The sequence below is a fragment of the Eurytemora carolleeae genome, unplaced genomic scaffold, assembly GCF_000591075.1.
Source record: "Eurytemora carolleeae unplaced genomic scaffold, Eaff_2.0 scaffold36, whole genome shotgun sequence".
NCBI classification, from domain to species: domain Eukaryota; kingdom Metazoa; phylum Arthropoda; class Copepoda; order Calanoida; family Temoridae; genus Eurytemora; species Eurytemora carolleeae.
Window position 1 is genome coordinate 252,442 of NW_019396086.1, and position 15,280 is coordinate 267,721.

A 15,280-nucleotide genomic window follows, 5' to 3' on the forward strand; every position below is an offset into this window, starting at 1 on the left:
CTACTCTAGTCAGCTGCTCAACATATCAGATACTGCATCCCAGCTACAATAGTCAGCTGCTCAAAATCATGTCACAAAATATTTGAATCCATGGTAAACATAAATATCTTGCGTAACTAAAAATAAAAATATGCAAGGCTTTCGCGCTAATTCGAACAAGATTTATCCAATTACTTCTATAAAATTAAAGCTAGCACAGTACAGTTTAATAATGTTTATGTTCAAGTGAGTTGGTTATGTAAAACCAAAGCCCAAGGTGTTACGACACTTCAAAGTCGACGCGGTCTATAAATATTATGCACAACTTTCATGGTTGTCTAGATATATTATTATATAATATAATAATAGAATTATAGCAGTGGCATGTCCGATTTACATCAATGCCCGTTAAACCCATGAGAGAATAGAATATATAGAGAGGAATTAAAAGAATCTCTCGGTATGAATTTTTTCAGTCCCTTTCAGCCTGAAAGGGAGTTCAAAGTGTACAAATCATGTAAATGTTCACAAATTATATGCAGTAGAGTACATTAATACAGTATGTTCCCTAGACTATTCATTTCAATTTCGAAATTTTTAAAGCTGTTAAATAAACTTTATAATGAATTAGGTGAATAAAAACATCATTTGATTTATAGTTATAACGGAAAATCATCGTTTGTACAGTGGAAGGCATAGAGTCTATGTGAAATGATCATTGGTCAATTATGAAACCAGCCTATTTCATAATTTGGTTTTCTTTTAACAATAATTTTAGATTTTCTAAAAAATGATATTCCAGGGCCCAACAGGTTATATAGCACAAATATCTGAAGTACACCTGCAGTATGGAAACAGTACAACAAAATGGCCGTTTTACACTTTTTTCTAGTAAATTCCTCTCTATATATTCTATTCTCTATGGTTAAACCTCTCTCTGAGTATTATACGCAAGGTTATAATGCAAGGAAAGTTAATCTGTCTTGTGTTTACATTACCGCCCAGAGACAGTACACTATAACAGTACAAAAGATGCGTACACTTCTGAAATAGCTTTCCTTGCATTACATCCTTGGGTATATATTTCATACTTACTGAGGGTCATTTGAAATTGCTTCCACACTAACAGTCCGTTTAAGGGCGTAAAGCAGCATACATGTAAATAATCTATTTAAAAAATACCCTTTGAGGCTTTGATATGAACAACAACATTATCATTATCTAATTCCAACTATCAAAACATTCCGTTGAAGCTGATTATGGATTGGTATATTCTTGTATATCCATGTATATCCAAGTATTATGTATATTTTCATTTAAATGCAGATTATTGTACGAAACATGACAATAGGTGAATAGTTTTGAATGTCTTATTCCACATACTGTATTAGATAATAAAGACTTTTTGCAGTTTATTTCTAGCTTTAAAAAATGTTTAACTCGTATATGTTTTACTGTAAAATCAATTTTACTATAATATAACTGTCATATAAAAGATTTTATTAGTCTCTTTAGTTTCAAACAGCTTATCAAATTATGAAAGAAGACATTTTAAACTATTCACAAACTGTCATGTTTCGTGGGACACCCTGTAGATTACAAACATTCATCAATAAAATTTATCTATCTATCTATCTATCAATCTATCTATTTATCTTTCTATATATATCTATCTATCTACGAATCTATCTATCTATCTATCTATCTATCTATCTATCTAGCTATATATCTCACTATCTATTTACCTAACTATCAATTTATCTCTATGCATCTCCTAAGATTAAACTAATGTTTCATTCTATCAAATTATACATCCCTCGACCTAGGATGGACTTGTTTATATATCTGTCTATCTTTCTGTATGTCTATCTATCTGTCTTTCTATCTGTCTATATGTCTATCTGTATATCTGTCTATCTGTCTATCTGTATATCTGTCTATCTGTCTATCTGTCTATCCGTCTATCTGTCTATCTGTCTATCTGTCTATCTGTCTATCTGTCTATCTGTCTATCTATCTGTCTTTCTATCTGTTTATCTATCTGTCTTTCTATCTGTCTATCTGGCTACCTAATTATCTGTCTATCCGTATATTTGTCTATCTAACTATCCGTCTTTTTGTCTATCAAACTATCCGTTTATCTGTCTATCTTTCTGTATGTCTATCTGTCTATCTATCTGTCTTTTAATCTGTCTATATCTGTCTATCTGTCTATCTGTCTATCTGTCTATCTGTCTATCTNCACCCTCCCCCACTCCTCTTCAGTCTTCCGTTCTTCCATAAATGCCTATTTTTTCCTGACGTTCTAAAGTTTTCTCCAGAGAGAGAAAGATTGATCTGAACCTGAACCTCCCAAGCTCCCGCAGTTCAGATCTCTATACTAGGTTCCAGGGGTTCAGTTATATCTTCATTACTTAGATGTTGGTGAGTTCTCATGTGTGTTTAGGTTTAATGCTTTTAAAACAGATTTTTCAAGCTAGAAGAAAGTATAAATAAAGGAAGGTTTAGTAATGGAAAGAAAGGGGTTGCGGAATTAAGGATAGGACGGAGAAAATGAGAGTTGAGTCGGTCGGGCTGCGGAAGCTTGTATATAGAGAAAAAGGACGAACGTCTTTATGAAAAAAGGAGAAGGAGGAGAGATAGAAGGATAGAAAAAGATATTAATCAAGCATTTATGGATGGATCGGAACCTAAGCCGGAGTAAACTGGGATAGAGAGCAGAATGTAAATGGACGGAAGGAGAATTTTTTGAAGAAAACTAAGATAGAGGAAGGAGAGATAGGGAAATATCGGGGAAAGTAAGGTAGAACTAAGAAGAGTAGGATAGAGGAAGGAGAGATAGGGAAATATCGGGGAAAGTAAGGTAGAACTAAGTAGAGGAGGATAGAGGAAGAAGAGATAGGGAAATATCCGGGAAAGTAAGGTAGAACTAAGAAGAGTAGGATAGAGGAAGGAGAGATAGGGAAATATCGGGGAAAGTAAGGTAGAACTAAGTAGAGGAGGATAGAGGAAGAAGAGATAGGGAAATATCCGGGAAAGTAAGGTAGAACTAAGAAGAGTAGGATAGAGGAAGGAGAGATAGGGAAATATCGGGGAAATTAAGGTAGAACTAATAAGAGTAGGATAGAGGAAGGAGAGATAGGGAAATATCGGGGAAATTAAGGTAGAACTAAGTAGAGTAGGATAGAGGAAGATTGAACTGAGAAAAGTATAGTGGAGGAAAATAGAAAGGAGTAAGTGGGATATAGGTAAGGTAGGATGGAGAGAAGATATGACGGAGAAATATGATTAGGGAAGGTAGGATGGGGAGAAGATATGATGGAGAAATATGATTAGGTAAGGTAGGATGGAGGAAAGTAGGATGGGGAGAAGATATGATGGAGAAATATGATAAGGTAAGGTAGGATGGGGAGAAGATATGATGGAGAAAAAAGATTAGGGAAGGTAGGATGGGGAGAAGATATGATGGAGAAATATGATTAGGGAAAGTAGGATGGAGAGAAGATATGATGGAGAAAAATGATTAGGGAAGGTAGGATGGAGGAAAGTAGGATGGGGAGAAGATATGATGGAGAAATATGATTAGGGAAAGTAGGATGGAGAGAAGGTATGACGGAGAAATATGATTAGGGAAGGTAGGATGGGAAGAAGGTATGACGGAGAAATATGATTAGGGAAGGTAGGATGGGGAGAAGATATGACGGAGAAATATGATTAGGTAAGGTAGGATGGAGGAAAGTAGGAAGTTGGAAAGAACACATCTTCAACTAAGCTGTTTGTGTTTACTGCAGTAATCTGCCATACACTGTCCGAAGATATAGCAGCGTTTAGTTGAGAGTGGGAAAGACAGACGGAGAAAAGCAGGATGGAGGGAGGTAGGCTTGAGGAAAGTAAGATGGAGGAAGGTAGGAAGGCGAAAGGATTAAAGGAGAAAGGAAGGACGGAAGGAGGAAGGTAGGACGGAAAAGTAGTATATGATCTGAATGATCTCCCTGGAGCGGAGATATGGTATCTGAACACTAGACAACTTCATATTTGTTCTCAACACAGGGATAAAAAATTGAGCAATTTTTTATAATTTCCTCGTAACGGAAATACAACAGTGGCGGTTATATTCTTCTTTTACCAGCGGACGAACCTTGGAATTAGGCATCCTGAATATTTTTAGATTTAGGCAATTAACTTTAAAATATTTTAGTATAGCTTACTTCATATATATACAAATATGTGGAACTGGCTTTGCTAACATTTATATATAATAGTTTATGATAATCTATAATTTAAAAAACTGTAATATATATATATATATATACTCATTCTCTAGAATTTTACTAGTATTTCTTCTAGATAAAGTAGTTGCAAGAAATATCACTTACACACAAGTTATCCACGAATCTTGACTTGCGAATTTAATAAAATCAGTTTGTATTTTATTGAAACCTTGAATCCCAGAAATGGAAAACATGGATTATTTTAATACTCCGCGGCAGCATGAGTTCGCTATCACGGGCAGCCCTCCTCCGGTCAACCTTTCCGGTCCCAGTTTGTACTGTATCGCCCGGACATTGGGTAAATAAATCAGACACTCAATAGGACTAGCCGGTGCAACAAGGTTGACGCGGATAGACTTTAGGGTGAATTTACTTTTACTTAAGTTTCAGAGGTGCGTGCTGTATATGTATATGTATTTTATATAAATTAGTCCTCTTAAGTCTTTCTTAAAGGGACTGCAAACGGAACTTCATGTAACCCCCGATTAGAGAGTTTCGTGCTCGATTCACAACGTTACCTTTAACACCTCGATCTGAGAAACAATAAAGAAGATGTCGCCGTTCTTCTATATCTAAAAAGTATTGAATTCTTTTAGTTTCCTTCTTTATCTCTGAAGATATTTATTCTGAATATAAGGTGCATATTCTGTATATGTTATCTCTGAAGATTTATATTTTGTATATGATATATCTAAGTTATTTCTGAAGATTAATATTTTTTATTTGATATATCTAAGTTATCTCTGAAGATATATATTCTGAATATAATATATCTAAGTTATCTCTGAAGAAGTATATTCTGAATATGATATCTCTAAGTTATCTCTAAAGGTGTATATTCTGAATATGTTATCTNATATTTTTTATTTGATATATCTAAGTTATCTCTGAAGATATATATTCTGAATATAATATATCTAAGTTATCTCTGAAGAAGTATATTCTGAATATGATATCTCTAAGTTATCTCTAAAGGTGTATATTCTGAATATGTTATCTCTGAAGATATATATTTTGTATATGATATATCTAAGTTATCTCTGAAGAAGTATATTCTGTATGTGATATATCTAAGTTATCTCTGAAGAAGTATATTCTGTATATGATATATCTAAGTTATCTCTAAAGGTGTATATTCCGTATATGATATCTTTCAGTAATCTCTGAAGATTTATATTCTGTAAATGATATCTCTAGGTTATCTCTGAAGGTATATACACTGTATACAGGCGCGCAACTAGGGTGGGGGCAAGGGGGTAAGGCCCCCCTATCCTGATTAAAGGGGGCATGCCCCCCCTCAAAATGTTCAGGGGGCCGGGGCAAGAGCGAAATTTTTTTATATTGCCCCTCTGTAACAAAATGTCTAGTTGCGCGACTGACTGTATGATATTTATAAATTATCTCTGAAGATGTATGTTCTGTATATGATATATCTAAGTTATCTCTGAAAATGTATATTCTGAATATGATATCTCTGAATTATCTCTGAGCAGTTTATTAAATAGATCTGAAGTTAGTTTAGGATTTAAGTGCAAAGTTGCATCTGCTTTTCTCTCAATATTTTTATTTGTTTTAAAACCGACATAAATAACAAATATTTGAGAGACAAACAATTAGAAGAGAGTTGAATATGTTTGTTGAGTTGACTGATATCCCAGGTTTATTGTTTGCTTTGCTTACTGATACTCAGACACACACACACATGCACGGACAAACAAACAAACAAATGTTCAGTAAACATGGTATAAGGTTACGGTGTATATTTAAATGTATTGGTATCACGCTGACAGTCAGCTGGCAGGTTGACCCATCCGTCAGACAAATAGGTAGACAGACAGACAGGTGCCACTCCCCCCCCCCTTCAACAAAAATATGATATTGAGACACTTTAATAACTGTAAAATATAGGAATTAGTTCCGATAAACATCATGAATTAGTTCCAATAAACATCATGAATTAGTTCCGATAAACATCATGAATTAGTTCCGAATTAGTTCCGATAAACATCATGAATTAGTTCCAATAAACATCATGAATTAGTTCCGATAAACATCATGAATTAGTTCCGATAAAACATCATGAGTTAGTTCCGATAAAACATCATGAATTAGTTCCGATAAAAAATCATGAATTAGTTCCGATAAACATCATGAATTAGTTCCGATAAAACATCATGAAATAGTTCCGATAAAACATCATGATTTAGTTCCGATAAAAATCATGAATTAGTTCCGATAAAAATCATGAGTTAGTTCCGATAAAAATCATGAATTAGTTCCGATAAAATATCATGAATTAGTTCCGATAAACATCATGAATTAGTTCCGAAAACCATTTGTATTTAAGCAGAAATAATTTATGATTATTATTTCGTGGCTTTCTCCATTTTTGACGAGTTGAAACGTTTTTCTCTATTTATTGAAAAGTTTTTTTCCCCACACAATAAAGCGAAAACATATTTATGTAGTTTGAACCAGAAAATGTTATGGTTAAAATCATTTCAGTATTATCAGGTTTCGTATTGTCTATCTGTCTCTTTATTCCCCCAGCGGCTGAATCGAATAAGAGCTAAACTTATGTGGGATCTGCCCTGGCCACAAGATTGTTTGTGCCCAGTGAAAAAATCTGCAATCACTTTTGTTTTTTAGGGTTGAATAAAATGGCCATAAGTAGTAAAAGAGAGGCCAAAAAAGCCATTCCAATACCGTTAGAAAAAGGATTGTATAATTAAAAATAAATTAAAATGAAAATCTATTTTGTTAGCTAGATGAACATTGAACATAGATTACATTTCTGTCGCAGTTCTCTGAGAGCATCAACATTCATGTTTAGTTGATGATTGATTAGGAACAGGGAGAACTCTTAGGTTCATCCTGTTCTACATTTCACATGTCAGATATAGTTCATACTCTACATAATACAGAATACAGATACAGTTCATACTTGGATATATAAATACTCTGCATAATACAGATATAGTTCATACTTGGATATATAAATACTCTAATACAGAATACAGATACAGTTCATACTTGGATATATAAATACTCTACATAATACAGAATACAGATACAGTTCATACTTGGATATATAAATACTCTACATAATACAGAATATAGATACAGTTCATATTAGGATATATAAATACTCTACATAATACAGAATATAGATACAGTTCATATTAGGATATATAAATACTCTACATAATACAGAATACAGATATAGTTCATACTAGGATATATAAATACTCTACATAATACAGAATACAGATACAGTTCATACTAGGATATATAATACTGCAATCTAAGAGACAGGGATAGTGAGGTTTAAAAAGACTTAGTTGAACACGGAAACAATTCTCTCCAGGAAGAAAGTATGCTGCAATGAGAATACAGGTTGGAGTAAACTTGAACCTGTAAATATATTTAGAATCTTGAAACTAAACTATGACAATATTTCTCCAGTTGAGAACTCTAAACTGAGTTAGAATATAAATCAAAGTTTAAATAGTTTTGAGTCTAGGATTGAGACGTGGAGACAGAATGAAGTGAGAACAGGAAGCTGTCGATATTTCATTAGAGCCGACAAACCTCGCGGAGCAGAGATAAAGGTGGACCCGGAGGAATTCTGAACCTGGGAAATTTGGAACCATGAACATTCTCAGCTGAACCTGACCAAGGTGTTGAGAAGGGGGGAGGTTGAGGTCCAAAAATATTTGGGTTGTCAGCTTACATCTGCTGAATGAAAAATGGTTAAATATTTTAACTGGGTTGATGTGTGAGTTAACCATATCTAGGATAAGCATTGATAAGTTTTTATTTTGTAAAGTTTACGAGGACCGGAGAAGCCTAGCAATGAAATAAAATCACATTTTTAATTCTTAATTTTTAAGTTTTCAGAAGATTAGGCAATAAAAATGATGACATTAGACTTTTCAACCAAGAACAGAAATATAATTTGATATTTACCGCTGAAGATACTAGAAATCTCAAGGAGTGCCATAAACGGTTCACACCAATACCCTTTAATCATTTTTCTGTACTCAAAGTTAAAAATTGATAATATGCCTCCATGCTATAAGAAAATACACCTCCGTTATAAGATTTTTTACAAAATGTTCGAGCTAAAGAACCGCTCGCAAAGTCGTAATTTTTATCCAGAACAAATTCTCAAAGTTTTGAAGGTTTTAATGAATTCCTTTAATAGAATGAAAAAATTTTAGTTTCTGAATTAACTAATTCCAGATCAAATAAATTGAGTCATTTTCCGTGGGACCCGCCTATTCTGTAGGACACATTTCATAAATTGTGTCTGCGTTTCAATTTCCGACATTTTACAGATATTTAAGAACATTTTTGATACTGTGTTACCCATCATTTGGCTACTTTTTTTGACAGTTCACATTCCGATATCAATAAAATACGCAAGCCTGGAATGAGAAAAGTGGATGATAATGATGTTAGAGAGAAAGTATGATAATTCTAGGATAAGTCGAGATTAGTTTGGATTTACTCCGATATACTAATATATACTTGTCATGAAATACAGAACAGTGATAGATAGATAGATAGATAGATAGATAGATAGATAGATAGATAGATAGATAGATAGATAGAAAATAAATACCGGAAGTTTAAACCCAAGACAAAGCACGGAATGAATGTTTGTTAATGAATGTATTGAGGTTAGAAGAGAAGAGAGCTCTAGGTTGAGCACGCGTTCTCAGCAAATTACTCCTTCCGGAGAAAGGTTTAATGGTCTTAGAACCTGGCGTTTTCTCCATTAAAGGAGCTAAGGTCACAACTATGAATCGTCTGCCTGGATACACAGAATTTACTTCGGGTATAGGAATTATACTGATAAACTCCAGGACGGAAATTACACGGGAAAATAAAGATATATTCTGTATTTGGAGGGTCACGATTAGGGTACAGAGATTAACAGTATGTCTTCAATAAACTTGAAATGCAGCTGGAATTATGCTGAAAATAAATCATGGACTCGTAGAACCAGTCAAGGCATTTTTAGTTTTATACCCCCATCACCTCCCCCTTAGCCCTCCCTCTCCCCTTATATTACAGATTATACGAAAAGGTCAATAAGGGTTAATTTAAACTTGGATTTAAATTTAATGTTGATATTGTTCATGTTAATATTTCTGTTGCTGTTTCTTGGAGTTGGTTGCGTAGGTATGTTTGTTGTTTCTTGTTGATGTTGATGTTGATGTTGATGTTGATGTTGATGTTGATGTTGATGTTGATGTTGATGTTGATGTTGACTATCAATAAGAAGGAAAAAAAGTATCTTCTTTAGAACTTCCTATTTTCTTTTTCCTTGCCCGTAGCGTCTTGACCCCCTCCCTCCTCCCTCTCCCACCTATCCATATTCTATTATAATTATGTTGTCTGAATGAATATTAATACTGGTATACAGCTAGGAGAAGGAAGGAAGGTGAATCAAGGTAAAGATAAAGGATTGGATTATGTATTGTTATGCAAACTAAACCATCATAGTGTTTAAACATAAACTACTCGACACACACACACAACTTCCAAACACACACAAACTCATAAAACACAAGATACAACATACATGACATTCACATTGCACAATGCAGTTTTGCTAAACATTATGCTTAACAATGATGACGAGATTCAACGTCAAAAAAAAGTATAACAATAATTTGACAATACGTCAAAAGTTTGCAAAAAAAAGTTTCCTTTCCTGGAATCTCCAGCTACATGTGTTCGATCTAAAGCCCAAAATGTTTAAATGTTTTTGGTTAATTTGTTATTGCTAAATTTCTTAAATACTATTTTTTTGCAAATTTAGAATAAGAGGCGTAGTCAGGGTGGGGGGCCAGACCAGACCCGGACCAGTAAAATCTATGGATTTCAGGGGATTTTTAGGCCCCAACTGAGCCCCTCGGGAAAAAAATGTAAGCCCCACCCTACGCCCTTGTCTACAACACTTTATTTTATTTTTTCCTCAATTTTAACACTCAGAAATTTTAAATTTTGTCTAAATAAAGTTTATTTGTTTACAATATATTTAATATTTTTTATTTGATATATCTAAGTTATCTCTGAAGATATATATTCTGAATATAATATATCTAAGTTATCTCTGAAGAAGTATATTCTGAAAGAGGGGGGTCAAAGAATCATATACGAGGAATGGGCAATCTTCCTTCCCCTTTATTTACTCTTTTTACACTTGCGATAACATTATCATAAAAACAATTTTTACATATTTTTCTTAAAATATTCTACATACTTGCTTCTCTCTCTAAGTGGGAATTTGTTTTAATATTTTGCAATTAACTGTCAGTTCAACTAATATATTGCCTCGGATTCGCAAAATATTCCCAAAAACATTAAATTCAATTCACACTTTTCTCCCAGTTTATAATGATAATTTTGAAACTAAAGCAGGGAAATAAACTGAACGTTCATTCGGTAATTCAATACTTATATGTTCTTCAAGAGAGTTAGAACTGTGTAAACAGCTGATACAATGTTAGAAAAAACTTTTGTTCGGGATACCGAACATACCGAACTTACCGAAAGCTTTAGGCAAGAGAACTACTGCCCCCCCCCCCTCCTGTGTACACGCCTGAGTGTAGTCCACAATCTTCTGAAAACTGTTCTTGGGTTCATACAGAAAGAAAATACAGTTTCTTTCTTTCAAAAATATACAAAAAAACGCACAAAAATATATATTTGCGAATAAAATTTTTTTTTGAATCATCATAAAATGATATCCTATCTGGAGTGCATATCTCTGCTAGCTCACACATATATGGTAAACTCAAAGACGCGAGCATCTAAAAGTACATCACGTGATCACGTAGAGTTGCATGCTTTAACATCTTGCATTCGGAGATATATCCGAGCCTTACACGAGCCTTCTACAAGATATCCAAAACCAAATGCAAAATGAACGCCTGTCTGATTCGTCCTAAAAAGCATAGATTAGGTTTAATGTTAGACCTGCAGATTATAATTCTATATAATTATGCTTGTTCCAGCTGCATACTGTCAGAATCAGTATATATTCAAATCCATTTAGGTTGAGTACCATATTAATAGGATTAAATCAAATTAAATATATCTACACAAAAAAATGCGTTTTATATTCTTCTGGTATAAACAGTCGTGTATTATCTAGGATTAATACTAATCCGGGATTAATACTAATCCAGGATTAATACTAATCCAGGATTAATACTAATTCAGGGTTAATACTAATCCAGGATTAATACTAATCCAGGATTAATACTAATCCAGGATTAATACTAATCCAAGATTAATACTAATCCACGATTAATAATAATCTAGGATTAATACAATCCAGGATTAATAATAATCCAGGATTAATAATTATCCAGGATTAATAATAATCCAGGTTTAATAATAATCCAGGACAAATGATAATCCAGGATTAATAATAATCCAGGATTAATAATAATCCAGAATTGTTAGTAATCCAGGATTAAAACTAATTCAGGATTAATACTAATCTAGGATTAACAATAATCCACGATTAATACTAGTCAAGGATTAATACTAATCCAGGATTAATAATTATCCAGGGTTAATATTAATCTAAATAGGATTGAACCTGATCCTGAATTGTATGTAAAAAGAAAACCAAATTCAATCCAAGAATTTTCAGAGAAAAAAATCCATTTTTAAACTTGCACAATTTCGCTCTTTATAAAATGAGGTTCGGATAACTAACTAATTTGACTCCAGTAAGTCCTACGTTAGAATCAATTTATCTGCTCTGAACCCTGCCTAGATCATGATCTGATGCAGGATTGAATACATGAAGATTTATCAATCCAACACTGCAGGAATAGATCAGTTTTATCCCATTAACCCACCGGAGCAGACTTCATTCAACAATTTTGCAACCTTTCATAGATCGTGGGTTTCAATCCGTAAATATCCAGATCCATTCCTGGCTGATCACGTGCACATCCAGGCTAATCCTAGTACAGAAGGTTATCATGTAGTAAGATAGTTTTAGAGAGAGATAAGATTCTCCGGGAATAAGTATTTACCTGGGATTTCAGGATATAGACCGACAGAAGTAGGTGTAAATAGGTGGGAAGGAAATGAAGGACGGGTGAGGTGAGATAACGCCTTGATTCTCCTGATATAGAGGTGTAGAGTTGAGATAGAAAGGAGATAAATAAGAAACCTATGAAGGGGGGGTGGGTAGTAATCATGTATCTAATATCCGTTTCTTTCAATCTTCATTCGTCTCTGTCATCTTATTTTCGTCAAACTTCCTCCGTATTTTTTCTTTTCTTTTCCATAACTGATTAAAAACTGTAATGAAAGATTACTAGTCAATGTTTATTTTCAGTTACAAGCCTCCTATTTCTCCCTCATTTCTCGACTTTATCCTATTTTAGTCCATTTTCCTTTTCTATAAGTTTCTTACCTTCTCTATCCGTCTCTATCCTTCTCTATCCGTCTTCATCCTTCTCTATCCGTCTTCATCCTTCTTTATCCGTCTCCATCCTTCTCTATCCGTCTTCATCCTTCTCTATCCGTCTACATCTTACTCAACCTTACAGCATACTTCTCTTTCCGTGTTATCCTTATAAAAACTTCTCCATCCTTCTCTTTCTTTATCGTTTATCCCTTCAATTTATACCTTTCTACTTCCGTCCCTCTCATATGTCTGTCAAATTGTCCAGAAAAAGACAGCTTTATTTATCCTTTAACTCCTAGAGTCAAATACTTGACCTTAGAACCAGGGCTCAATATTCTCTTATTCGTTGAATCAGGTTATATGATCATGTAAAATAAAAAAAAATGTAAACCTCGGGGAACCCGCTTATAAATCCCCCCCACGACATTTTTTTATATCTCCTGAGAACCTTACACTAACAGAATTATTATGAATTGATTTTAAAGGATGGGTTGACAGCTCCGAACCGTTGCATGAACCTGAACCCCGAATATCAGCTTAAATACCCCTGGAATCTGATCTCATCTCAACTCAATTTGAACTCAAACTTCATCTCAGACCCCAACCTCAACTTCAACCTCGACTCAAACCTGCACTCCAACCTCAACTCCAACCTCCACTCCAACCTCAACTCCAACCTCAACTCCAACCTCAACTCCAACCCTCAACTCTAACCTCAACTCCAACCTCAACTTTATTAAACTCAACTTCAACCTCAACTCCAACCTCAACTTTATTAAACTCAACTTCAACCTCAACTTCAACCTAAACTCAAACCTCAAGTCCAACCTCAACTTTATTAAACTCAACTTCAACCTCAACTTCAACCTCAACTCCAACCTCAACTCCAACCTCAACTCCAACCTCAACTTTATTAAACTCAACTTCAACCTCAACTTCAACCTCAACTCCAACCTCAACTCCAACCTCAACTCCAACCTCAACTTCAACCTCAACTCCAACAACAACTTCAACTTCAACTCCAACCTCAACTCCAAACCTCAACTCCTACCTCAACTCCTACCTCATCTAACCTCAACTTCAACCTCAACTCCAACCTCAACTCCAACCTCAACTCCAACCTCAACTCCAACCTCAACTCCAACCTCAACTCCAACCTCAACTGGAACCTCAACTCCAACCTCAACTCCTACCTCAACTCCAACCTCAACTCCAACCTCAACTCCAACCTCAACTTCAACCTCAATCAGGTCAAATGATGTCTGAGATTTAGCCGTGTGGAAGTTTATTGGAAACAAGCAACCAAGACAATATACAGATTTATTTGTAGTTTGACAGTATTGTCGCAAAATACTAATTCATACTAAATCTAATTTTAAAGCTTTTACTTTGAATTGATTCAGAAACTTTGGAAGCAGTGTTTAGATTAGTAACTGTAAACATTAGGTCTAATGCTAACCACAAATCCCAGTAAACTGACAAAAGGCAAGATATATTCTAACATTAAGATATTTAAATACAGATAATAATTATAAATACTTTGGTTAAACCAAACCAGACTAATTACTTGTACGAGTTTATTTCAGTAGAATAAGAATAAGATTATTACAAATCTACTCCAGCTTCTCGGTTCTCTATAGTATCTTTAAGATAAAGGAGACTCTGAATAAAAGAAACTCCAAGGCTTATAAAAAGTGTCTTAAATATCTTTTTTTTTTTTTTTTCAGATAATTTTCTTTTCTTTATCGCATACGCCTAAAGTACTTTTCTTGGTTTACTTCTAGATATAGCTTGTAGGTTTTACTCCAAGTTTTAGCTCCAAGGCTCAGCTTCTCGATTCAACTTCTAGGTTCATCTTCTAGGATCAAAGCATAGGGTTATCTTATAAGATCAGATATTAGGTTTATTTTTTAGGTTCAAATCGTAGGTTTATCTTCTAGACTTAGACCATAAATTTATCTTCTAGGATCGGATCATAGATTTATCATCTACGATCAGATCATAGATTTATCTTCTAGGTTCGGGTCGTAGATTTATTTTCTAGGTTCAGATCATAGATTTTCCTTCTAGGTTCAGATCGTAGGTTTATCTTCTAGGCTTAGATCATAGATTTATCTTCTAGGTTCAGATCATAGATTATCTTCTAGGTTCAGATCGTAGGTTTATCTTCTCAGTTCAGATCATAGATTTATCTTCTAGGATCAGATCATAGGTTTATCTTGTAGATTCAATTTCTAGGTTCAGATCCTAGGTTTATTGTCTAGGTGTTGCTTCTGTGTTTAGTTCCTGTTCAGCTTCTCGGTCTATTAAACTGTTTAATTCTCAAGGTTTGAATCTTGATGAAAAATAAACATAATTACAATCTTTGTTCTTCTTGTGTTTGGGGGTATCATTAATTCAAGCTTCCAACCCTTCAGCGTGCATGTTGTATACTTTGAACTAATTGGTCCAGTGTTCTTGCTCTCTATCTTATATACCATAATCATTCACTTGTCCTTCTCATACAGTAGGATTAAATAAGCATTCAAGTTAAGTTAAAGATGAGAAATATAAAATATGAATTCTCTTTAAAGATAAGAAA

The 15,280-nt window shown here is 34.0% G+C and overlaps 1 protein-coding gene across 1 annotated transcript; it reads left to right on the forward strand.

The window, feature by feature from the left end:
- The first annotated feature begins 3,844 nt into the window (after positions 1–3,844).
- Positions 3,845–13,965, forward strand: LOC111718296 (anaphase-promoting complex subunit cdh1-like). The gene is made up of 3 exons (XM_023493843.1): positions 3,845–3,933; positions 7,774–7,861; positions 13,297–13,965. The coding sequence occupies exons 1-3, from the start codon at positions 3,845–3,847 to the stop codon at positions 13,963–13,965; spliced, it is 846 nt and encodes a 281-aa protein (XP_023349611.1).
- The last annotated feature ends 1,315 nt before the right edge of the window (positions 13,966–15,280 follow it).